Source organism: Manis pentadactyla, chromosome X (assembly GCF_030020395.1).
Source record: "Manis pentadactyla isolate mManPen7 chromosome X, mManPen7.hap1, whole genome shotgun sequence".
In the NCBI taxonomy this organism is placed as follows: domain Eukaryota; kingdom Metazoa; phylum Chordata; class Mammalia; order Pholidota; family Manidae; genus Manis; species Manis pentadactyla.
In genome coordinates, this window is record NC_080038.1 from 141,359,722 (window position 1) to 141,386,870 (window position 27,149).

At 42.3% G+C, this 27,149-nt stretch overlaps 1 protein-coding gene across 4 annotated transcripts in view; it reads left to right on the plus strand.

Annotated features, from left to right (window-relative positions):
* AFF2 (ALF transcription elongation factor 2) overlaps window positions 1-27,149 on the plus strand; it is a 443,889-nt gene that overhangs the window by 145,787 nt on the left and 270,953 nt on the right. For 2 of the 4 annotated variants that reach the window (XM_057495313.1, XM_057495315.1), the window contains exons 2-3: window positions 8,022-8,154; window positions 17,321-18,181. In XM_057495313.1, the coding sequence (XP_057351296.1) occupies window positions 8,022-8,154; window positions 17,321-18,181 (994 nt within the window). The remainder of the gene's footprint in view (window positions 1-8,021; window positions 8,155-17,320; window positions 18,182-27,149) is intronic. The other 2 variants (XM_057495314.1, XM_057495316.1) reach the window with 1 other exon arrangement.

Here is a 27,149-nt window from a genome sequence, read left to right on the forward strand (position 1 = left end):
TAACTGGAAAGACTGCTTTTAAAGTACATTTTAACAGGCTTCTAGAAAGTTATCGATACGCTGAGTACCACTGCAGGCAGATGGGAACCTTTGAATTGCCAGAGTCATGGTCATTCTCTATAAAAATGGCATTTCCATGAAAATGGAATTCTCTAAAAACTGGAATTTTACTGCACTCTTATAGGATTGTTAATGATCAATAACCTTTTGAGCATCTAGCTGTGCTTGCTGTTGTCAGAAGAATCTCTACCTAGTTTGAAGAGCTCTTTCTAAGCTAGCGTGCTCTGCGGAGACTCAGACATCCCATGGGATCAGTTGTACTGTGCTTGTTGTGTGAGCAGAGCTTGAATGTGTGGTTATGCCTCTCCATCAGTGGCATTCTCTTCTACCTTCTAGCATCTTCTTTTTGGCTAGGAGGGCAGCCTCCTGATTCTGGCAGCCTCGGTGGTTATTCTGCATGTACCACTGACTAATTGTGTGGTGCTGGGCATCTTAACCTCTGAGTTTCATGTGGCCCAGTTTCCTCAACTGCAAAGTGAGGGTGATATTACCTTGTCAGAGTTTTTGTGAGGGTTAATAAGATAATACTCATAATATGCTCAGCATAGTGGCCTGGAGCCAGGAAGCAGCCCACAGTAGTCGTGCTCCTGTTGGTCTTACGCATGCCAAGTCTAAGCTGGTGAGACCTGCTTTTCACCTTCAAGGCATTTCAGCAACACATATCAGCAATGTAGATTTCGGCATAAAAGAATACACCTATTCCATAAAGGGTCTATCAGATTTAGGCATGCGCAAATGGGTCCAATAGAGACGTTTATATATAAGCGAATGATGCTATCGTGTATGAAGACCAGGAGTGTTTTGTGTTGGAGGCCTGGGACCCACCCTGGGAGATTCTGATGCAATTGGTTTGGCATGTGACCTGTGCATGAAGATTTCTAAGACCTTGTTCATGTGCAGCCAAAATTGAGAACCAGATTAGGGAAGATTGGTAATATTTAGAAATATTTTCAGTTAACAAAAATATTGTGTTAAACCTCATGTCAATATTAACTTGTGAATCAAGTCTGCCTATTGGCCAATTTCGTACCCGTCTGAAAGATCATTTTTGAGTCTACGGAAAAAATTTTTGGAGGATAGCCAATGAATTGTACTTTACCCCCGTAAAGAAAGACTTTTCCTAGAAAGACTTTGGACCTCAGCAATAATGAAATTTCGCTGTAATCTTTGTGGGCTGAAGAGAACTTGTGAAAGCTATCTATGATAAGTATCTCTGGCATATGCAGGTCTTGTGGCAGTATTGCATACTTTTTGGAAGAACACTGCATTAGGGATCCGGTGAGTGATGTCCTGGATGCAGTGCTCATAGGCTAGAACAATTTTCTGAGCCTCAGTTTTCCATACTGAAATGGAAATAATAGTCCCTGTCTTGCTGATTTACCAGGTGTTGCTGCAGAGCTTGTGAGTTAATGTGCAGTAAGGCTTTGTGTGGTACAGTCAGGGTGTCCACGGTCTCACCCATTGAATGTGAGCAACCTTTAGTAGTTTACACAAGCCCTCCTCATTCACTATCACATCTACCTGATAGTTAAAGGGCAGAGAAAGAGTATTCCCATTTTACCAATAAGGAAGCTGAGGCTTGGAAATGTAAAGCGATTTACAGATGATGCAGCGACTTGTAAGTAAAAAGGGTCAGAGCCCCAACGCAGATGCTGTGAATCAGGACACACCGCAGAATTCTTAGAAACAACAGGGCCCATTTATTTGGTTGATGTCAGGTTAGGTTTTTACTAGGTTTTTACCATTCCTACATGAATTCAATTACCTTTGCAGCTAGAGTATTTGGTATTTGTTAGCGGTATTAACGACATCATTTGAGGAGTTTGGCAGGCCAGTGGAAAGAATTGTGTCCTAGGCCAAACATGTTTTTTAAAGTGTTTTCCTCACAATATCTGTATCTGTATTTGACATTGCTTATTTATGTACAAGAAGGTTTTCTGTGCTCACCTGTAGCATGCTGTGACTTAGAAGCCACAGACCTTTCCCTTAAGGAGGAAATAAGTCTGATGGGAGACATAGAGAACCCCAGTTAAATCACTACAAGCGCACAGAGTGAACGCCCTTTATGAGCAGGGCACCAGAGGACCGGCACTGGCCATACTGTGGACTGTTTTTTAGCTATATGAAGGAATGGAGTCTGGTAAAAGCTACAGTGTGGAGGAGCCTTAAAAACATTACACTAAGTGAAAGACAGCAGGCACAAAAGACCACATGGTGTGTAATTCCATGCATGTATATGAAACGGCCAGAACAACCAAATTCATTAAGAGAAAAAGTAGATTAGTGGTTGCTCAGGGCTGAGCTGGTTGGGAGGTTGGCAGTGGGGACAATAACTGAGGGATACAGGGCTTCTTCTTGGGGCAATGAAACTATTCCAAAATTATATCATGGTGATGGTTACGAAACTCTGTGAGTACACTGAAAACCACTGGGTTGCATGCTTTAAACGAGTGAACCGAGTACTATGTAAATTCTATCCCAATAAAGCTGTTATGATAAAAAGAAAGAGAGGGTGGGGATGAGAAGAGAAGCGGAGCAGGTGGGACAGAAGCAAGATGAGAGGCGTGGTTTCGGAGTGTCTGCCTGACTCCATGGGAGGAGGATTCCACAAGGTTTCTGGATGTGCTACATCTTTGCTTCCGGTTATCAGAAGTGGAGGGAATGGGGTATCCCCCAGGTGCCCCTACAGAGGAATATTAAGCTTGTTTCCTGCCAGGACTTCTGGGAGTATTGGTGTATATATGTTGTTTTAAAAAGCACAGATCTAAGGGAACTCTAAGAATAAGCACTGGCCCAGTTCCCTGAGACCTGAAGCAGTTGGCATGGCCAGATGGGCAGCTGACAGGTGTGTAGAGCATATATCTTATGTGTTTTCTTCCCTTTTGGTTCCTATCTTGATTTCTTTTTTTAATGGGAGCCAGTGTCTGTGGGGAGACAGTACATTTGCTTAAGAGAGCAGTTGTATGCAGAGGTCTCAATGAGTCCTGCTGTCTAAATATGACTTAGAGGTTCTACTGATTCTAGAAAATCCTTTTCAAGGCCACATTCACACCTCCAGATCCACGGTTCTCGTGCACCTTCCCTATCTGTGAAAATAATTATGGCCTGTTTTTAACTTTTTAAAATAGTTTTCAATTTAGCTCTTTGCATTTAAGTGCCCATGCATATTAGCAGATAAAATAAGTACATAACTTGGAGCTGATTTTGCAGATATTGAATAGCAGAGATTTTCTTTTTTTAACTAATAGAAGCCATGTGAAGACTGATTCAAAATAAGGCTCAGTGTCAAATTCAAAATAGGGCTAGATATCAAAAAAACTACCACTTGGAATTCTGGAACACGGAGTAAGTATAGTTATCTACACATTTTACAGAAGGCAGAAGTTGATTCAGGAGAACCGCAAGCAGTAAGTTATAGCTTAAGTTTGTCCCTTGGGTGAATTAAATACGTATTTTTTATGCCATTACAGATATTAGCCAAAACAAAAGTATTTTCATGCCAGTTAGATTAGAAAACCAGTGAGACCGAATTATTCACCTTCATGTACATGGTTACTACAGTCAATCCTGTATTCATTAGCAGTATTTTGAAACAAACTTTTCATTTAAAAATATCAGTGTTTTTTTTAGTGTTTCCCCAGCTAGCTTTGTAAAATAACCAGATTAAGTGAAGAATGATTTTCAAACTTCATGAAATACAAACCAAATAGACTTAAACTGATTTTCACTCTCCTTTGCTCAGCTTCTCCCCACAAATGTCATTAATTTTTATAATCCCTTTAGGGTCTGTACGTTTTGGTGTAAGGAAACTAATGGTTTTTCTATATGCAGATCCAAATTAAATTCCTGAAGTTTTTCCCTACTGGCAATTTCTCATACAACACAATCCTAAGGAAAGTTGACAACAGAGTGCAACTGAGACTAATTTTCATTCTTGAGTGGGATGGAAACGTGGGAGACAGAAAGGATGACTCATGGGGTATTAGAAAGAGAAGTAGTTTGGGAACTGGGAAGCCTGGGGTCCCACCCCCTAGTTCTGCCACAAAACTGCTGTGAGGCCCATTACCTCTCTGAGCTCAGTTTCCTTATCTGGAAAATGAAGGAAGGGACCGGAACTACATGACTGCTCATGTGTCTTCCTCCTCTACAGCTCTGCTCTGAAAGAGTAGCCTGCATTTTCAGTCTGAGTATGCCACCACCATGAGCTAATGAAGACGGCATAACTGAACTTTCTTGAGCTCAGCGACTCGGCACACGTGCCCTGGGTTATACATCCCATGAATGTACCTTGTGGCTTCTAATGATGAAAATGAGAGAGTACAAGATGGGGTTTAAGGACAAGGATAGCACCACATCTGAGAAAGGAAGTCACTTACGCTTGAAGATGGAAAGGACAGGTTCATATTTGCCTTTGCCAGTCCTTTGACGAGGGCTCAGGACAGCTCCCCAGAACTCCGGAGTGGCCTTAGTTTCCCCCCAGGTTAACAAGGGCAGTTGTTTTGTTACTGGAGGCCAGGGAAACAGACAGGTAGGTGAATTCAGAGCTAGTGCAACGCCCCTTTCCTGAGGCAAGGGTGTTAGTGTCAGGCTTCACATTGGAGTAGTGTGTTTAAGTGGACCTTGTTCTTTCTGGCCTTTTCCTCTCAGCTAGTGTGGATGTCAGTGAAGCAGTGATTCCAAAAAGATTGGTGAGAGAGAGAGACCAAAGGCGTTTAGTTAATTAAGAGCAAATTGAGCTTTGAGTGCTCACTGGTGTTTAGGCCACCGTAATGCGACAAATTCCAGGCATACTGGGAAAAGAAAGTTGGCAGGACATCCTAGCTTGCTATGAATGGAGAATCCTTGAGTTGAGCTTTTCAGCTCAGCTTCCCAATATCAAAGTGGATTTTCTGATAGGACCAATTCACTCTCACTCTATCCTCATCAGTAAAATAAACCCGAATTGTTCAGACCAATAATATGGTGATTCATAGATTTCTGACTTGAGCATTTCTTTCTTTCTGGGCTATGGAGCCCATTTGTTTCTTTGGAAAACAAGCCCGGGAGTGTAAAGGTACATCACATCATCAGGGGACAGACACAGGGTTTCCTGTGGCCTCCTCAAGGCCCACAGGTTCAAACACAACCTGCCTGAATTATAAGAATTTTAATTGAGTAGATAAAGAGGTCCTCATAATTATAAACTGCAGTAGGTATAACAAGAGGTTAAATACATAGCTGTGGTTTTAATTAGCTGGTGCTTCAAATTAGTAATTTTGGCCTTAGTCAGAAATTAGTGATGTCCTATGCTGTGAAAGCCTCATCACCATGCCGTGTGTTCTTCAGTCTTCCTCGCTGCGTGAAACGATCAATACGGTGCCGTGCTGAGCAAAAAAGGAGAAGGTTGGAGATATTTGGTTGCCTTCCAAGAGCAGTGGAACTCTACGGAGATTAAATTCATTCTCAGCAGAGATATGAGAATTAACTGTTCTTTGTTATATGTGTTCAACAATGTAGCAGGCAGTTTTCTTGCAACAGATAACACCCATGTGCACACTCAGTCTGCTTTCAGATTTTCCTTTGGAATTTGGTAGCTAATGAACCACTGCAAAACGCAGTCAAGAGCCTCCTAACAAATCAAACCCAGTCGAAGGCACAGAGAGCGCCCTGTCGGCTGGCCACGCAAAGGGTTGTTGTGCAAGTCGGAGCACGTTGCCGTTCCTTCTCCTCCCTTTTTTCCTTCAGGGTTTTAATTATATCTCTCCCTCAGAGAAGGAAGGTTGTTTGCAAAGCCAAGAGACCAAAGTACTGCAGTTCTGATCACAGGAGAATTAAATAGGATCTGCAGGTCTGCCATCCAGGCTGCCAGCTGCACGGAATGAACGGAGAGTGACCAAACTGTCGTCTTGCTCACATTCCTCGGAAGGACGAGCCTTTGGCTCTTGTTTGTGTGTGTGGAGTGCCCTGCTACAGAAGGCAGAGGAAGCAAGTGGCCTGCTCCTGTGCAGCACACTCCCAAGCCCACCGAGTGCTGCTGTGACCCGCTCCTCCGTCCCCACCCCAGACACCCCACCTTTCTCGCGTGTTGACAAGCTGATGGTGGACTTGGATTATGCTCAGCCGATGCATGGTGCTGAAGATGTCGGTCTGCCTGCTTGATGCCACATAACCCCCCAACACAAAGACATTGTGGCACATGGCAGCTGCTGGCGCGTTCTGATCTAGACTTGTGAATGGAAATCGGAGAGGACCCTAGCAAACATAATATATGTGGGTGGCATCGGAGACCAGAGGCTGCCTTCCGGTATCTGGGCTGGGCCTCATTCTTGACCAGGCAGGGTCCGGTGTGGGGCCTGGGCTTTGTTTTCCCCAGTGGTAGCAATTGCCGAACAACTCAGGAGGGGCCCAGTGAGCTCTTTATGTATTTGGCACTGTTTGTGTTATGAAAGCATAATGGACATGTAAACATCCTTTAAATGTTGCCACTGTTTTAAAATGGAGAAATGAAGTGCTGTTTTATCCAGAAGATAAGGCTATCAAAGTCCCTTTGAAGTAGTCAGCTCAAGGATCCCTGTGTAGAAAGGTGATGATTCATTGTAGTGGCATCTTACACTCCATATATATCATCTAGTTCAGCGGCCATGGGTATTTCCTGCTCTGGGCTCTTATTTTGTAAATTAAAGTTATGATACTCATGAGCAAACTGGGCTCATTGATAGGCGTTAAAGTCTGGGATGTATTCAAACCTGTCGACTGTACTTTCATATCAGTACATGGCTTGTAATTCCTTTAGCTGTTATGTTCATTTGCATGTCAATTATCTAATTAAATCTTAACATGGCAGTGTTGATATGGGGAAGGAAAGCAACATTTATACACCACCTGCTGGGCATTTTATACACATTTATGTAATGTAAATTGGCCCCTCCTATATGTATGTCCTCACTTTGGGTAAGATTAGAATCAAAGTCAGGAGGAAAAAACCCAATGAACGAAATAAAGTCCAGCCTCGCTACATACACTACATTAACTGTAATCTGTGAGGTTTACAGATTACCACTTAACATGCACAGTCTTGCACAATAAAGAAAATAATTGTTTTCCTAATACGGAAGCACTCCATGCTATAAAATCCAAGGGCCCAGAACATATCCTAGATATTGTCTCGGAGCTTTTGTAGTGACCCTCCAGTGGGAAGGCCTGAAACGGGATGATGAGAGTCGCAGCGTTACATGGTGTTCCTAGTGCTGATAAAGCATTTGTGTGTTACAGCCAGTCAACGCTTTTGACACCTCCTTTCTTTGTTAGTTGTTTGTTACACAAAGACCCCAAGAGTTTCCAAAAAGCCTCCCAGTCACCTATAGTTCAAACTATGGGAAGACCAAAATAACAACAACAAAACGAAAAGCAGTGTGAGTGATTGAGTGATTTGGGGTTGGTTTGTTTTTTGTGTGTAGACTTCCAAAAAATGTCCTTCAACTCTCCTGGGGATTTCATTGCAACAGGCTAACTCTGGCTACGGGCTCAGGACAGAATTTCAGTTTATGTACAACGATATATTTGATAATTCCTTTCTTTCAGGACTTCGTGACATCTGTGAATTCTGAGCCCTATGCAGCAGGCATTACAGTGCGACTTGAATTCAGTACCTTTCTGCACTGTGAACTGACTTTGGGGGAGTCTGTAATTGCCTATAGTTATCAAGCAAGGATAAGAGGAGAGAATTCTGCCATACTTAAGTGGTCATGAGTACAATTCCTAATAAGCAAGTTCCTGTTTTCTTCTGTATTCTGAAGAGCTGGTCAGGATCTTCAACCCACTGACAGTATAAAAAGGATTCTCTGCTCTCTGTTCAGTATCGATTTGGGGGGTCTTGACTTGTATTTTTTTTCTTCTTCTTCTTCTTGATAACAGGAGAAATCTAAATGACTTACATGACTAATTAATCTTTTTCTCCTTTTGTCTTTTTCTTTTCATATCAGTCACTATGAACCAGACCGTAGTGCACTTAAAAAAAGGGAATGGGAGCGGAGGAATCAAGAAGTCCAGCAAGAAGATGATCTCTTTTCTTCAGGCTTTGACCTTTTTGGGGAGCCCTACAAGGTAGCTGAATATGTATGTAATTTATCTTTCTAGAAATTGGTTGCTTGTTACACTTTTGAATGCACTCATCAACACTGAATCTATTTTTAAAACACCCGAATCATTTCCGGGAGAATGTATTTGACAAATGAAATCTACACATACACTGTATTGGGGGCCATTGCAAGTTTCTGGGCAGTCTTCAGAGATAAACCATTTCTCTGGGGAGCACAGTCAGATTTGAAAGGGAGTTGTGAGACTTCCCATCTCCAATCTCTCCGCTCCCCAGTACTTCCTAGAGCAGGGAATGAATGCCCCCTTGATGCCATCCCCCACTGAGGATCAGCAAGGCGGGCCCTGAAGACCTCACCACCCACGGCTACCCACTGCAAGGCCACTGCTTTCCTTTCCTGTATTAGGCTGTTGGCAGCTGTTTAGTGGTTTGAGTGCTCATTGAAAGTCACTGTTCCAGGAGAAAGGGAAAGCCTGGCATCTTTTCCCAGTGCTTAGTCATCATGGGCTAGGAGACTGCCTTCACCAGAGGGGCAGTGTAGCTAGGTCGATTTTCTAGAGGTATTCTAGCTGGTGTGTAGCTCCAGGAATGATCATACTGCTGTGTCTACACATATTGATTTCACAGTGACTGCCTCTGAATTTTCTATTTGGGGTGGGGGTTGCAGGAAGACTCTTGTGGAATTGCTGGAAGCTAGTTGGTTTTCATTGCAATTTAGTAGCAGTGGAATTTTCTGTATTGAAACAAAAATGATGTCGATCGAAAAACAACAATAGAGAAAAATTTCAAGAGTTGTGATTTTAGAAGAGCACCATTTAGGAGAGAGTGACTCTGGTAAAGGTGTGTTCTTAATGAGGATGGCACAGGCACAAATACTACTTTGGGGTAGAGAGGAAACTGTTTGGATTGGAGCCCAGTGAGACCAGTCTTGCTGCCTTGGTCGGAATTGGGGAGCAGCTTCTGGCTGAGACACTCAGGTGCCTTCCAAGGCTGCTAAGTCTGACCAAGAGACTTAGGGCACCTAAACTACAAGTTCTCAATATAGTATGATCCTCAAAAATGTATTTTTCCTACCTCAGTTAAACACTACTTTTGAATGTATATATTTAAAGATATGATTAGTTTGACAAGCATTTATTGAGGGCCCAGTATGTGCTGGTCACATCTAAAAAAGAGTGAATGATAGGAAATAAGACATAGTCCCTGCCTTCAAAGAGTCCCTTGTCCAGTGGCAGAGATCATCATGACCGAGTGAGGCCATGACTGTGATACCTGCTAGAGAGACAGGCAGGGGCCAGGTGAGTGAAGACTTTGCCCCTTCCTTATACCAAGGAGTTTGGACACAATTCTGTACATGAAGAGAAGTTCGTTGCAAATTTTTAAGTTAAGGTGTGGCCAGGACAGACAAAGACTTTTATAAGATGATGTTGGAAGTATGGAGTGTGGGTTGGAGGGAAGAGAGACTAGAGGCAGAGAATGAAGTTATTGTAGTTGGCTAGGGGGCGTTCTTGGCAGGCAGGATCTAAGGCAGAGCAAAGAAGTTGAAATGATGGGACTGGGTGTCTGATTGGACGTGAGGCGTGTGGGATAGGACTGAGTGATCCCCACCTTTTTGACTTGAGAGGTGGTGGTATCATTAGCAAGTTTTCCAGGAGAGCAACAGGGTTGGTGCTTGCAGAGAAAAAAATAACTGCTTTGAGCATGTTGGGTTTGAGATGCCAGTGGGCTATCAAGGGAGAGCTATCTCGTAGCAGTGGATATATGGATCTGGAGCTAATGAGAGTGGTCAAGAGACAGTTAGGTGTTATCAGGTAGGTGGCAATGGAAGCTGTGAGAATGATCTCATCACTAAGACAGGTTACCGAATGAGAAGGACAAGGAGAGAAACCTGTGTAGGAGCACTGCTAAGGGGTAAAAGAGGTGGCCAAAGTGGAGGCCAGGAAAGGAAACCAAAAAATGAGTGAATGATCAGAGAGGTAGGAAGAGAACTAGGAGAGAATCATTTAATAGAAACCAAGGGAATAAAGGGTTTTATGGAGGAGGGATTTCCCACTTACATGTGTCAGAGAGGTCAGAAAAGGTCAGGACTGGAAAGTGGCTGTTGGATTTGGCAGTTAAGGGGTAATTAGTGGCCTTAGGGAGAGTCGTTTTATTTGTTGATAGTGGTGGTCATTGTGGGATGCCAAACTGCCAGCAGTTGGAGAGCAAATGGGAAGTGGTAAAATAATGAAAGAGAGACAGTGACTGTAGACTTGACCTTGCGGAGAGTGTTTGTATGGAGGGAAGAATGGAAGGTAAGTTAGAATATCAGGGGAGAAATAATAGGAGAGGAGAAAAGAAACATGAGCATGTTTAGGGATTGATGGGAAGAAACCAGTGTCAGTGGAGCAGAAGGTGAAGGTACTGCGGGGAGAGGTGATGATGAGTTGAGCAAGGTCCCAGAGGAGATGAGAAAATACAAAATGAATGGACAGCATGTGAAGAGTGGTGAGCCTTGGGGAGGAAGAATATTAAGATGAGAACAAAGCAGGAGAGTGGAAGGAAGACTGGGGGCAAGGCAAGGAGCTGTGGCCTCCATTTTTTCCAGAAAATGGAAGAGAGGTCAAAGGATGGCAGATCTTTCATCCCTTCTTGAGAAAGAGGAGCAACCAGATAGTTTTACATTTTATCTTTGGGTGGGTTAGAAAACTGAGCTTTACTCATGGGGCTCATTCTTATAATTCACTCTCTTCTCTGTGCTTAACACTATTATGTGGTGTAGAACCCTTGCTTTAGTCCCCTTTTGTAATTTTAAGTCCTGTTGAATTAATGGGCTTGTACCTTTAAGGTAAATGCCATCTCTTGTTAACAAAACCTGTCATATAGATGCATATTTATTTTTAGATATAAGCATTCTATTTTTGAGTGGGCAATTAACAAACCTGTTACCAGCATTGTCAGAAGTTTTCAAAAGCCATCTGTCTTGATATGACAATGGTACATCAGGTAGAGACACAAGTAGGAACATTAGTCCAGTGCAGGGCCAGGCCTGCTGTGTGATTAGTAGCCTGTTTGCTTTTATGATTCTTGGTAAGGAAGAGCCTTCATTCCCAAGTCAAGGTTATGTAAGAAAAAAACAACTATTGACAACTGACGACCTAGTAATTCTCTTTCTTTCACCATGGCTTTGATGATCAGCTGCCATCTTGTGCTGTCTCCCCGTTAAGGGTTCGCTGGGAGATCACTAGAGATTATGCCTCTCCTTCCCCCATGTTGTGATACTAGAATTGATGTGCATCTGGACCGGTGTGGACACCCTTGGAGTATCTGGACACGCTGGTGACAGTGGGAGTTCTTGAGCTGGCCCATGGTCCACTGGTGCAGATGAGGACCTACCACAATTTGTAGCGTTGTGGTGGGAATACTTATCACATTACAAATCCAAAACCTTGCTGGTGGGTCAGGACTTTCAGTAAACTTATTGCCACCCTAAAAGCCTAAAACGTGGTCTGATCACTTGTCCAATAGTGTTGGTGGTTCATAAACTAGCCAATGAGCATTTGTCCCTAGGACCCACTGCTCTTTCTTGGCTGAAAGAAGAAATAGCGCTCTTCATGATCCTGGTGGATTTATTTCCTTTCTTTGCTTCACATCTACCACTCTTGGAATGGGAAAAATGTTGACCACCCCTAGGTTAGGGTGGTGGTGGGTAACTCCTCTGTGTGGCTGCTTTTGTCATTTATAACTTTCAAATCTGAGTTTATACTCTGCTGTTGAGAAGGATGTCTTCTAAAGTGCCTGAAAAATGTGAAAAATTTGCCATGTCTAGGTTAGTGTAGAAATATTGGGAGGAATGAAGAGCTGACATGTGCCAAGTGTCTACCGTGTTCCAGGCACTGAGCTAGGGCTTTATGTATGTGCTTGTTTAGTCCTTACAATGTCTGGAGTATGCATTTCCCCCATGTTTCCCATGAGGAATTTGAGGCTCAGAATGGTGAGGTGGCTTCTCTGCAGCTTCCTATCTGTGTAGTGAATCTAGACCCAGTTCTGGGTGATTCTGGATCTATCTGTAACAGGAAGCTGTTTATCCTCTGACAGGAAGTCAGAAGACCTGATAAACATGCCTCGTGTGTGACTTTGGGGAAGAGACTTCATTTCTCTGACCTGTAGTTTCCTCTTCTCTGAAGTGAGTAATGAAACCTGATGATAAAAATTATACCTGATAACAGCAGCTAACATTTGATAGCTGTTCACGGCTCAACAAGAATGAGGAAGCCAAGGCCCAGAGAGGTTGAGGTCACTTGGGTCAGGGCAGGTGGAAGCCAGATGGAGACCCAAGCTGCTCTGCTCACTCCCGTGGTGGTTGTCCAGATGAAGTCAGACAACCTGGGAGACCTTGCTCCGAAGTCTGTAAGATGCTGTACAAATTCAAGGTGTTACCATTATCATAATTTGAGTAAGGAAAGAAATAGCAACTTACAGCTGGGAGAGATTAACTGTGAAAATATTAGGATTAGGAAAAAAGGAATTACTAGATCATATACGTTAGCCACAATGAAATCAAAGGAAAAAAATGAATCTCAAAAGTTAAATTATTTAGCTACTTTTATTAAAAAGAAACACTACAGTACAATAGCCTCCTAGCACATTAGTCTTGCAATGAAATTATACTACTGATTTGCAGAAACCATTAGAAGCAAACTGAGGCAACTTTGCGTTGCCCGAAGTAACGAGAGGCAAAAAGCTTAAATGAAGGAGCGCTCTTAGTCATGAGCCACAAACCAGACATGTAATTTATGCCTGAAAATACTTGGAAAATGTGCTTCCTTGATGATAGAGAAATTGTGATTACTTAGAAAATAATGTCTGCAGAGGTTATCTTTAAGGAATCAACCAATTATCTAGAACTGGAAGTAAAGAATTGGCCAAATTGAAAGAAGCCTGTAATTGACTGAAATGGCTACATTTCATTTTTGCCGTGTTTATAATAGTCAATCGAGACTGCCAAGAATACCTTGCTCCTTAATAGGATGACTAAGACTTTGGAGGGCAAAAAAGAACCTTTAGTGTGAATCAGAAGCTGCTATGGTATATAATGAGAATGTTTTATGTAGGTGTACATAAATGGATTTCAGGCCCCATTGGGTTTTCTATCCAGTGGATCACGTATCTACATCTTGAGAAGCTTAAAAACTGGTTGACTGTTACCCACCTCTATTGGTGGGAAGTTAGAGTTGACTCTGGAAACCTGGACTGTGCTGTTCTTTATTTGGAGATCATTCAGTGGTGGACTTGTTGAGGTTATGTATCTGGGGGCCCTCCGTGCCTGACCCTGGCTCGTGAGTGTTTTGAATTTACCAGTATGTGTCTTAAGAACGACCATGGTAATTCCTACTTGTAGCCACAGCATTTCTGTTATTTATGCAAAGCATATGGATCTTCCTTCAATCAGCAACTCAGAATGTGTTGCCAGTGAACTCAACCTTGAACTCTCTGCAATGTAGTTCCTGTCAGAAGTTCCTCTGAGACAACTGTTCTGGGAGAAAGCTTGTCCAAGGGAATTGACAGTCCTCCATTCTCCAGGCTTTCCCAGCCCTGGCCCTATGTCCTTAGGGCCCAGGAAAGCCCCCACACTTGGGGCTATTCACCTGGCCTCCTAACTCCACAAGCAGACATCTTCCCCGAGTGAGACTTTAATGCGATGCTCTTGCTTTGTAGTTGTCATCAGAAGAAGCCGTGAGCAGATCCTCTTTGCATTTTTTTGTAAAATTGGTGAAGAAAACAGTTTAATTCAGAGGGTCTTGTAACAGAACCAATGAGAGGAATTCCTTTTCATGTTTCAGTATCTGGCAACCATTTGTCTCATTTACTGACTGAAGGTATGCTTCCTTCCATCAAACACAGAGAAGTCTATATGCTATGAGATTTTCCTTTTTGTCTTAGCTACCAAGAAGCTCGAAGTTCAGTTTAATGTTCAGTAACATTTAATGTCATGGTAGCAAATTTAGCTTGGCTTTTGCTTTTCTGTTTATGTACCTTCTAGTCCAAGCCATTGCAAATACTTTATTTTGGTATAGGGAGGGAGGGTATGAATTATAATTTGATGCTATTCAACTCAGCAACAATTTATTGACTACATAGTATGCATTAGACGTGGTGCTAACAATTTATTGACTACACAGTATGCATTAGACGTGAAAAGTGACTTTCAGAGAATAAAAGGGGGTCTCTGACCTTTAAGATCTTTAGTTTTATGCAGGAAGAGAAATCATAACTGTAGTATGCCCTGTGTAGTAAGGGGTTAATTTTCTAGACTTATGTAGAAAATTTCAATTATCCTCTAATTTTATTCATGCAGACACAGTTTTAGGCATAGGCCAGTTTAGAAGTTCTAATTTCAAGCATATTTTAAAACCTAGAGATGGGAAAAACAATTTAAACATGCATCAGAAACCCAGATCATTGTAACAGTAGACGCAAATGAAGAGACATTAAAACCTAACTAAAGTTCTCTCCATTGAAGAAAAGATGAGCACCCTTTTATTTACTGCTGAATAGAACAGGAATGTGACTAGTTTGCTTACAAGCAAATGGATCTTGACTGAGGTTCTTCAGGCCTGATGATGTTTACTGAAAGAGAATGAATGACTTCTCAGGGCTTTGAGGTACTGTGGTGGGCTCTGTGAGATCTCAGGGCAAGGTTCTGACTCTGTAGAACTCTATTTCAGTGAAAGTTCAATAAATCGAACTTTGAGTTTCCTGGTAGCTAAGGCATAAAGGGAAAGCTCATAGATTATAGAAGTCTGTGTCTGATGGAAGGAAGTGTAGCCTAATTCATTAAATGAGACAACATAAAATGAAGGCATTTAAAATGAGAAATGAAGTGGTGGTGTTTTTCCTTGTTGGGTCAGATCCTTGACAATAGCCAGATATCAGTTTATCAGTAATCATCTGATCCAAGAGATAAGCAGAACAACCCTGCAAATATTTAAAGCTTGCATCAAATTCTTACTGGGCCATCTGCACAATGAAATCTTTTTGTTTGGAATTTGGGAATTGAATAAAGACAGGTTTTGGCTGCTACCCAATGGTTCATTGTGCAACTCTGTTGAAGGAGCCCACTATATACAAAGAGTTTATTCTTGCCTTAGCTGAAAAGTAATTTCTGGCATTAAAATTGATAAACCTAGGGAGTTTCAGGGAATACAAAGTGATTTCTGCTCATCTTTATCTATTAAATATGCCTTTCAAATGTACTTCTGAAAATGGAGCAATTATTCAGCTGAGAATTATATGGAATGTTAATTGTTTAATCACTACTTCAGCACCGAAGTTGCATGTGATGCAATATAAGATGTTCTTGAGGATAAGAAAACTAAAATTGACATATTTATTTGACTTCTAAAATTACCCATCCCCAACAGAACCCTCTTAGCATATATTTAACATACTTTCCCATAATCTTTGAAATCCTATTTCCCTAACTGCCCTCATTTCTTTGGAAGTGTCTTACATGACTTAACACAGTTGAATACTGTGTATAGAGATCATGCTAATAATGAGGTGAATGTTTCCAGTTAGATTCCCTCTGTGGTTATTCTTTCTTGGTATCCTTTGCTGGCTTCTCTTCTCCTACCAGTCCCTTAAAGGTTGATATACCCCAGGGTTCTCTCCTGAGCAGGATCTTCTCATTCTAAGTTATCTTTCCCTGGGTGATTTCATCTGTTTTCAGCACTTCACTTTCCATTCATCTGTACACTCTCCCATCTTCACATACAGAAAACAGCACACAGCCATACATCCTAGGTTCAGACTGAGATCCCAAACTTGGATAGGCACGCTCCCCGTGCATACCAGGAGACTGGACTGTGTTAAGGGCATGTGAGAAACCTTAGATGTTACACATCTATCTTCACTGGAGACTGTACCAATGGGGAGGTTGTACTAAGTGGCTGCCCCCTCCTGTGCACGGAGATCATGTCTGTGGCTCCTGGGACATAGGATGGGTGTCTTCCCCATCCAGCGGCCCTGCTGCCACATGGCTCCGTGCATGCTGGTAGCTTTGTTTCATTGCAGTATCTTGGGCCAGGATAGTGCAGCCTAGGTACAAAGAAGTCCTTTGCCCTTCTGAATTTGACAGCTTGTTTGATAATATCTTTGGCAGGTAAAGAGAATAATAAAAAGTGACTTTCAGAGATGAACAGCTGATCTTTCATCAAAGTCATTTCCAAGTATACAGCTATCCACCATTTTTTAGTTATGAAAGCAGTACTTTCTGTATTACAAAAACCATGCGTGACCTTAATTATTTTTAAAACACAGCTATTTTAATAAGATCAGTATATCCTCCAGGGGATGGTGTAGCTGGTATGCTGATTATCCATAGAATGAATGATTTAGTTGCCACCATCACTTTGAAAATCTGACTTTGTTTTGATTTACTTAAGCAACAGTTGAAATTCTTGAATAAATTTTTCTAAATCATTGAAAAGACACAGGAGAGCTTGAGTCACTGTTCATGAACAACTGCACCATTTCAAAGTAAACGAGTATGACTCATCAATATGTAAACACAGTTGCCCCCAGAATATGCAGGCAGACACCAGTAATTTATACAGTCCTTTGATTAAAAGGAATTAGATTCGCTTTAGTCGTGTTAGCTCAATTAGATCTTGCTTAATCCCATGCCTTTTCTAAACAGAATGCAGTCATGATAGCACAATTTAACTGACTTCCTTATCCAACGGGCTAAGCCTTTTTCATGGTCTAATGTAGTGCAAATGGCTGACGTGTCAAAGAACAGCTATAAGTCAAACATTCCATTATAATTCCAATGATCAGTAAGCGAAAGTTGTTAACCATAATGTAGAATGTTAACAATTTAGCTCATCTGACCTAAAATAAGTTATTTTGCTAACAAAATTCATAAACAACAGAATTTTTAAAACTTTCTCCCAAAGTGCATGTGTAAGGACAAGCCTGGGCATATACAAACAATCACACAGCTCATTCTGAGAGCCTTTCAATAGCATTGTTGCTTTTTTTCTTACATAGCACATGAAAAGTATGAAATTGTATGGAAGCATGAGGATTTTAAAGAACTCTATATGCTAGTCTATTTAGGACATCTGTTTGAAACATTAACGTTAGGAAACACAAACCTATTCATTCTCTCTCCTCCCACCCCCATCTTTTTTGTTATTTTAGACAAACAGAGGTGATGCACTTGCCAACCGCGTCCAGAACACACTGGGAAACTATGATGAAATGAAGGATTTGCTAACTAACCATTCTAATCAGAATCATCTAGTGGGAATCCCAAAGAATTCTGTGCCGCAGCCTCCCATCAACAAAAACGAACCAAGCTTTTTTCCAGAACAAAAGAACCGAATGATCCCACCTCACCAGGATAACACTCACCCCTCGGCACCCATGCCTCCACCTTCTGTCGTGATACTGAATTCAACTCTAATACATAGCAACAGGAAATCAAAACCTGACTGGCCACGAGATGGTCACAATGCTAGCATCGTCCCGGCCAGCCAGGCCGGCAGTCAGTCTAACAAGATGCAGCCGTCTACACAGGAGCAGCCCCAAGCCAGACTAGAAGACTTCTTTGTCTACCCAGCTGAACAGCCTCAAGTTGGAGCAGCTGAAGAGTCAAAGCCCTCTGCCAAGGAAGATAGTAATCTCAAGTCCAGTGGAGGGGACACCTTCAAAGAAATCTTTCAATCCATCTCACCACAAGAGTCTGAATTTACAGTGCAAGCGCCTGGGTCTCCCCTGGTTGCTTCCTCTTTATTAGCCCCAAGCAGCGGCCTTTCAGTTCAAAACTTCCCACCGGGGCTTTACTGCAAAACAAGCATGGGGCAGCAAAAACCAACGGCCTACGTCAGACCCATGGACGGCCAGGACCAGGTGCCGGACATCTCGCCTACCCTGAAACCGTCCATTGAATTCGAGAACAGCTTTGGGAACCTGTCCTTTGGGTCACTCTTGGATGGAAAGCCCAGCGCTGCCAGTTCGAAGACTAAACTGCCAAAGTTCACGATTCTCCAAACAAGTGAAGTAAGTAATTTTTAAAGTTTTATTTAGTTTCTTTCTTTCTTTTTTCTTGAGTTGAGTGCTCTGACTTCTGTAATCAAGTAGTCACCAGCAGCTCTTACTTACGTCCTTGAGACACAGATGAGACTCTCCAAGGGCAGAGGTTTGAGTCTTGATCTTCTGTCACTTGTGACTTGACTGATTCACACTTTGCAAACGCAGTGAAATCTCCATGACTTCGAATGACAAAACACAGGGTCAGTCTGAGTGAATGAAAAGTTGGACTCAGTTTCTCAGTGAGTGAAACAGTTTGAGAATGCATTTGTGGTCATGTTATGTACAAATTGATAACATTGGCGATTTTAATTGGTCATAAGCACTATGAGGCCTGTGAAAAGATTGAGGCACCCTAGGCCTTCACTAGCCAATAGCATATCAAAAACATAAAACACAGAAGTTTCTTAAGGTACAAGAATGCGCACATGTGATTTGCTGGAATGGGAAGTGGAAGGCTTTCTTTAAGAATCTTAGTTTCTTAAGTGCTTGCAGGGTTATTCCTTGGCAAGATCTTAAGGTTATCTTGCGTTTCCCTAAATCTTCCCTTCTGCACCACCTTCTTCCACCAGTACCCACATAGCCCTCTTATACTACCTTGATCCCTTCTGTCAAAGCCAAACGCGTTAGGCTCAACCACAATCCCACTGGGTTTAGGATGACTGGGTGTCTACCCATCTCAGGACTCATTGCCTTATAAGAGAAATCCGGAGAGACGAAAGCATCTCCCGAAGGAATGAGTCAGTAACGATCGGATCCCAGGCCCTGTGGCCCCTGGGTGGGGGACAGATATTGGGTGCCCCTCACATACCACCATGTCAGCGGCTGCCTACTGCCCCTCAAGCACTTGATTGGAAGAAGCCGCTGCTCTTAGATTGGATTCCTCTTACTGGTGACCAAAGGCTTGAAAAGACACAGAGGAAGAAAATAGGTTAAAATTCACGCTCGATAGAGTCACAGACAGTGTGTCTGAATTCTGAATTGTTGCAGATGCCCGGATAGTGGTGTCTGAATTAGGAAGTCTGACCGTATGCACCCTCTGCTGCTCTTCTTCCTTTATTTGTACTCAGCAAAGCAGTGGTTTCAGAGGGTGATGGCAGCACAAAAGAAGGGGCCACTGGGGCTGTTGGTTGTATTTTCTGGATGCAATTTGCTTTTGCTACTGTTTCATTTTGGAGGTGCCTTTGCTTTTTGTATCATCATTCATAAGTCTTGTCAAGCATCCTCCGAAGTATCTCTGCAGGCTGCTACTCTTCACCCTCCCTGCCTTCCAAGCACCCATCAGCGCCTCTGGCCTGGACTGCTGTGACAGCCCCTCCTATCTGGCCTCCCTCCCTGTAGTCTCCCTTCTCTTCCCCACCCCCCTCCACACAGGCCCATCTGACGGGCAGCTCTAACCATGTCACTCCCTGCTTTGGACTCTTCAGTGCATTCTCATCATGCCAGGGCAAAGTCTGAATGTCAGTCCCACATACACAGCTCTGCACACTAACTCCATACTCTCTTCCTGACCTCCTGTCTCACCACTGCTTCATACGTGGATGGAGTCCCAGCTACGGAGGCTACCTGTGCTTCTGTCATGTCCTGTATTATCACGAATCCTTGCTTTTCTGCCTGCTGTCCCCTCAGCCTAGAGTGTCTTCCCCTGCCCTCCTTTGTCTTCCTGGTGTAGTCCTGTCTCTCCTCCAGGTCAGCTCAGTTGTCCCTTTATCCAGGAAGGCTTCCCTGCTTCCACCAGGCTTAGCTCCTTCCTCTGGGTTCCTCTAGTGCCCTATCTGCACCTTGCCTGGCATCGATTTCATGGTATTGTAGCTCTTCGTTTATGTGTCTGTCTCCTCCATTAGACTGTGAGCTCCCGGAGAGCAAGGCATGTCTCCTTCCTCTCTGTAACCTAGTGCCTAGTAAATGCCTGGCACCTGGTAGATACTCAATAAATGTTTGTGGAATGAATGAATTTCAAAAATGATTGCTTGCTTACATTTTCTAAGCCATAATGTTAATCAAATAGCATGCACGAAGGTAAACAGTTGCTAGAAAATCCATCCTCGATTATATTTCTTTAATTATACTCTGCCCGCCTGTGTCTTCCTCTGCTCTGCTCCTGCACAGTCATTTGGAAATCCTAATCCTAAATTCCACTGGCTGACTTAAGACAGGATTGTAATACTTAAAAACAAACAAAACAAAAAACCTGCTTTGAAGGAGGAGGAGTATAATGGGAGGCTGGGATATCATTCTTGTCCCTTCTCTTGTCCCAGTATCTGCTGCTGTCCCCTCCTTACACCGCAGTGCCATCACTCAGGACTGGTCCTTCAAGGGGTCTGTCAGCCTGTGTCCATACCTCGTTAGCAGTGACAGGTCACAGACCCGGTTAGACCCACTCTGCTGTAATCCTCTCTCCTACACATGCACAGCGTGGCTGACCCAGATTCAGAAACAACTTCACGCTTCTGCTCTCTCAGTGCTCTGGCACACCAGCGAGAGGGACATTTCCAGAGTCTGAGCTGTCCTCCCCTCTGAAGGTGACCATCTGAGGAGCAGCCTATGTGTGGGCAGTCTTTGGTGATGGTACAAATGGGCTTTGGTAGAGCCTTGTATGAAAAATGGGGCAGATGCAATAAAGTCATGGTAAGAGATCAGTGAAGAAAATACTTATTTTAGAATATAGGTCTCAAGGAAGGATTTGAAAGGGGTAGAGGGAAACTTAGGGCCTTAAAGTCAGGAGAATATACAGGCATCAAGGGTAATGTGAAAACCAAAAATAGGAGGAAAGAAAATGAGAGGTTAGGCAGCCTAACAGAGAACTTGGAAGGGTGTAGATTAAATATAGACACGGTGGAGCATTGTAGAGCTTCAAACCTAATGGAATTTATGTGGCTAAAACTCTGCCCAAGTCTGGAAATCTACCCTATTAAATCTTGATGCACTTTTCGAAAGCACTTAGCATTAGAATTCAGCTAGAGTTCCTGGTGCCAAGAAGTTCCGGGCATTGGGTTCTGAGTCCCCAGTCGAAGTAGCCGTCTTCGGTGAGGGGTAGCGTTACTCTGAGTTTGTAATGACAAGGCTCATCCATAGAGTAGTCACAGGATTTCTTCAAGTATTCCCAACTCTTTCCCTGGCTCTAGTGAAAGCAGGATGATGTGTGTGTGTTTGGGAGGAGTGGGGGACTGAATGACCAGACAAGATACACAAATAAGCAGACACAATTATATTGGTGAGTGGAGAGATCATAAACTATTATTGAACTGAAATGTGCATATGTGTGCACCCATGTTTGTTTCTGTGTCTATGCTTGTGCATATAGTGGGAACATTTTAATTATTTCCTATCCTTGAAACCTTGCTTTGCTTCTTAGAATTTCTCTGTCAACAGTAAGGATTCTAGAAGTCTAACCAACGTTGTTGACAAAGGTCAGCTTTTCAATTGAAGCCTGCTTTTTAAACAAATAATTTCTTTGCTTTAAAAGTTAATGTCCCAGGTAACCAAAAAATAAATAAATAAGACTAAGGTGTTCTGCATTTGGGCTTAGAAGAATTTTTGGAAACTGTGTCTGAAAACAGTGAAAGACCTGCTTACATCAAGTGGAAACGGGGGGTTACCTGCAGGCATTATTGTGTTAGGAAATGGATTTGTTCCTGAATGTAGCTTTATACACGAGCTCACTACAGATGTTTAGTTTTTCACTAGGATAAAAATCTTCCAGTGTAGATAGCTTTCCATTTTCGTGCAATTTGTTATTGTTTGGGAAGTGAGTAATTGCATGCAAATGAAAGGATCAATGACATGTATGCAGCATTTCCATCCTAAGTCAATACATTTTCATAAGTACAGTACTAATGTGTGAAGGGTCATCACCATAAAATGTCATTTATTTTACCCCTCCCCCCACCCCCCGTTGTTGCTCTGGTCTGTGACCTAAGGCCCTCTGAGGCTCCCTTGTCTCCAAATTAAGGGTCACTTACAAAAGTTTCATAGAACTGATATAAATGATGGAGAAAAGACTGACTTATTCTTACTTTGTTAAAAAAAACCTTCCATTTTTGTAGTATGCAGCTTAAAGTCATCATTAATAATGATACATTTAAAAACATCACTATTTATTAATAATTTCAGTGATTCTTTACATGATAGCTGAAAGTCAATCTTCTGTGAAGGAGGGAAAGCGTGGCCTGTTACAGAGTGTGGTTTGGGCAGGGTCCCCTGAGATGTGGGTTCCACTTGGGGCCTGGACATGCTTCGTGAACTTGAGAGAGCAATTTTATCTCTGTAGGCCTCTTGTTACATGGGGAATTGAGACTAGCCCCTAGACCAGCTCTAAATCTCTGAGGGTGTGCTTCTCCATCGTGGTTAAGCTCAGCTCCACTTTGTTGATAAAGTAACTTCGGCTGTTCCCTCTGTTGTCCATACCTCTCCAAGAGTATGGGTTTTAAAAGAGCATGGTGGGATGTGAGCCCCTGGGTGCATGCCTCTCACTTCTACCCTTCAGAGCAGTTGAGAAATTTTTAAGACTCTGTAAATATGGGCAAGCTAGAATTGTATCTTTTTTGGGGATTGGATACCAATCCAGTCTGGAGTATTATTATATTTCAACTCATTTTTTACAAAGATAAACAGCTGTATGCTGCATTTTGCTGGAAAACAGCAAGCTGTGAAATTCAGGAAAGAGCCTCCTAATCCTTTTGTCACCACCCACTAGCATAATGAAAGATGGAGAACTTCTATTTTCACATTACTTCTAGGAAAATATTTTGACAGCTTCAGTAGGCAGTAAAGTGATAAGCTTTTGTTACGTGTGTTCCCAATCATCCGGTTATCACTGGATATATCGATTAGCTTAGTACATTCTGAGCCAGTCATAAAAAACAGACTATTCACATTCTGTGTTAAAGAATAAGAAAAATTGACAGGTAGATAACCATATTGATTCATCCTCAAATAGAGAATGCAAAGGGCATTAGAGAGGAGTTATAAAACTCTTTATGGCTGTTGTAAGTCTCTTTGGTATTTTTTAATTGACATGAAAGCAGATCATCTTTAATCTTTTTAGAAAGTACTATGCTCTGCTTACCAAACAGAGTTTATAATATAGGTGACAATAACAAGAACCTATTACCTTGATAGTTTGTACAGACACCTTCATAAACATTATCATATTTCCCCCCAGCACTCTTGAGATATAATTGGCAAATAACAGTTATATATGTTCAGGGTGTACAACTTGATGTTTTGATATATCTAAATACTGTGAAATAATCTCCACAATCAAGCTAATTAACAGATCTCGTCACACCACGTAGCTACCATTTTGGTATGTGCGTGTAGGGAGGGGCCTTAAGATCTGCCCTCCTAGCAAATGTCAAGTATATCACACAGTAGTGTTAACGGTAGGCAGCATGCTACACCTTAGATCCCCAGCACTTGTTCCTCTTGTGTAACTGAAACTTTGTACCCCTTGACTACATGTCCTCATGCCCCCCACCACCAGACATTTTATTTTGATCCTATTCAAACAGGACCAGGATTATCAGCATTCCCTTTTCACAGATGCAGAAATCTATCTCAGAGGGACTAAGGGTTATTTGCCTAGAGTCCCACAGCCAGCAGGTGGCCGTGCTGCAACTTGAACCCACATGTTCAGTATCACTTCCACGATGGCATTTGGTGTAGAGTATATGACTGTATATGTATGGGTTAATTTTCTAAAAGTAGCTTCTCTACTGCACATAAGAGACAAGAGAATAATGAACTGAATTCAGCTTAAGTTGAAATTCCCTTGTTGGGTTCATATTTCAAAAGTCTGGGGCCAAACATACCAAAAGAGCAATTTTTCTTGTGGTATTACAGGTTACAGTCATGTGTTTTTCATTTACAAATATGGTGAGAAGTAGTGTTTCTGCAGTATTCCTAAATGAGTAACATATGCCACAACTTGTTAGAGGACCTTTCCTTGGTTCATAAAGTTTCTGGGTTTTTGTCTCTTTGGTAGGATGACTTTAGCAGAAAGCTTAGACAACAGAGTAGAAATCTGGATTTCTGTGGCTGAAACACCACCTCCCTCTGGGTAAACCTGAGATGTGCGTGAGAGGGCAGTAAAATGTGGGTATGCAAGTCTTTGCTCCAGAAGGGAGTTAAGATTTCTATCAATTGTTTGAGCCCCCCAGGTAGACTAATTGAAAAAAACTTATGGATCATCAAATTGCAAGAGTAGGTAGCAAGGATCAAGCAGGATCCCTGGCTTTTATTTGGAGATGCTGAATGGGTGAGTCTCCCTGTATCTCAACAAAATGATGCAGGCGATCCATAGACTGCTGACTCGGGAAATCACCGTGAGAATAAACGAACTCAGTACTTTGAAAGGTCTTTGAAAACTTCACAAGACTCTGGAAATGGGAGATATATTAGTTTTCTGTGATGCTGTAACAAAGTAGTATAAACTGGGCAGCTTAAAACAACAGAAATGCATTCTCTCGCAGTTAACGGAGGCCGGAACTCCAAAGGCGCATTGGCAGCACGAGGCTCCCTGCAGCGGCTCTAGGGGAGCATCTTTCCTTGCCTCTGTGGAGCTCCTGGTGGCCCCAGGCAGGCCTTGGCTTTTAGCAGCCCCACTCCAGTCTCGGCCTTGTCTTCACATGGCCTTCTCCTCTGGGTCCTGCCCCCCTCTCATAAGAACCCCAGTCACTGGATGGAGGACCCACACTATATCCATGATGATTTCTTGTCTAGGTTCTTAACGAATTACATCTGCAAAAGCCATATTTCCAGCTAGTCATATTCTGAGGTTCTGGGTAGACATGAATCTTGAGGGGACATTCTTCAACCCACTGTGAGAAAGATCATTCCCTGCACTTCCCTGTCTGGGAATGGAGGGAGGCCAGGCAGTGTTCGCTGTTCAAAACCCAAGCCATCCATAGGTCGGATGGATACCTATAATAAATCTCAAGGAAAAGGTCTTTGTAGATATTTGAACATAATGTTTGGGCCAAGGACAAACATTAAAAAAAAACACAACAGCAGTGTAACAAACATGTTGTGTTCACATTGGGTCCAATTAGAATTGTCATGTTTTAAGTCTGGAAATATTATCGTATGTATTGTTAGAAAGATCCATTAGAAGAAAATACCTTTAAGATCCCATATCTTCTTTTACCCATTCATTTTATTTATTCCTTCTTTCACCAAACTTTCATTGAGTTCCTGTTGTATAACAGGCACTGCGCTAGGAGCTGGAAGGCTAAGATGATGAAGGCATGTTGCCTGATCTTAAATAGCTTAAGTCAGGAGATATGGACAAAAACCAGAAAAATCGCAGGGAAATTTAATAGTTGGTTAAGTATTCTGTGGGAGCAGAGAGACCGACTCAGGACATCTGGAGTGTTCAGGAAAGCTTCCTCGAGGAAGTCGTAGCTTGTGTGTTAGCCCTCCCAGGGTGACTGAAGTCATCTCGGTGAAGGAGTGGCAGGCTGGCCATCACAGTGCGGTATACAATGCAAACCCACATCAAGTTGTAAATGGGTCTGATGACTCATGGCATCCATGAGATGCAAAAGAATCCACTGTGTTTGGGGACTTGGGAGGAGAGATTCGTTGGGAAGACCGGGTCGTGATGTCAACTCCAGGTGATGAGGAACCTTTTAACACTATACGAACAGCAGACAATGTTTTAGAAAAGTCATGTTGGAGGAGGGATTGGCAGGGGAGTGGGGAAAGGGAGTAGCAGGCATGAAAGGGCTGGTGAGGTTTGAGGTAGAAAGAGCATTGAGCAGGCTATTAAAATATTTCAGGTCAGAAGTACCAACAAATCGAATTAGGGCCAGTTTTGAGATAGATTTTTACGGTTGGTTCAATGTGAGATTCAGTGATTAATGAGATGGGCCATTGAGAGGAAAAGAAGCCAAGAGAGAGGGTGACACCATTACCCAAGATCCTTTTCTTTCACACCCAAATCTTTACAAGGCAGGTAAGTTTCTTCTTTCATCTCTTTTATTGTCATGCTGTCATGATATTATAGGCTTTAGTGTCATGATATTTGATTACTGTTTGCACAGTGCTTCTTACACAAAGCTTTGCACAAAAAAATCATGATTATTTTTTTATCCTTCAATGAGCGATTAATTTCCTATAAATGGCATTTTTGGTTCACCACTTAAAAACTAATATCTTGACTCAAAGATTCTATAGTACTTTAAAGAACATGGGAAAATATGCTGAATACTTTCTTAGGTATCATAGGAGTGGAAGTGACAATGTCCTGTAGTTATGGAGTATGTGAAATATTAAATTATGTTTCATATTTTGTAATTGTGGAAGTCAAGTGAACTCATTTCCACTTGAATTTCTCTTGTAGTGATAGCTGTGGACTTGGCTATGGGCCATCCTGATTTCCTTTTCCTTTAGACTCAGGCTGTCTACATGGGAATGTGCTTACAATGAAGAGTTGGGATAACTTTCCCCTCAACACCATGCTCCTCTCCCAGTGGGGTAATCTTTGGTGGGAACTTGCATCCTTTGATTTTGGTGGACAGGGACTAGGGTCATGGCACCTGGATATCTGTCTAAATTGTTGCCTCAAAAAGTGTTCAGCTCTGCTCCCTTCCCTTTATTTGGTGGACATGGTCATTTGCCTTTCAGTTAGGGCCATGGATTTCTGGCAGTGGAAGCAGGAGAAAGGAGTAGCATTGAATGTACAATATTTTTGCACTCCCTAGTTATTCCTAGGATTGAAATTGTGCTTTCCAAATACAGGAAAATTAATCATAATGTATTCACTTGATTTTATTTATCTACTCTACTTCGTTCTCAACTGTTCAAAATTCTCTCTGTAGCTCCCATATACTTCCTTATTTTGAAATTATTGTAAGCACAGAGGCTTTGGGAGCTGAGAGCCTCACTTTTTGCGGTGGAGAACATAGAAGCAGGCGGGTCAAGGTCTTAACCAAGG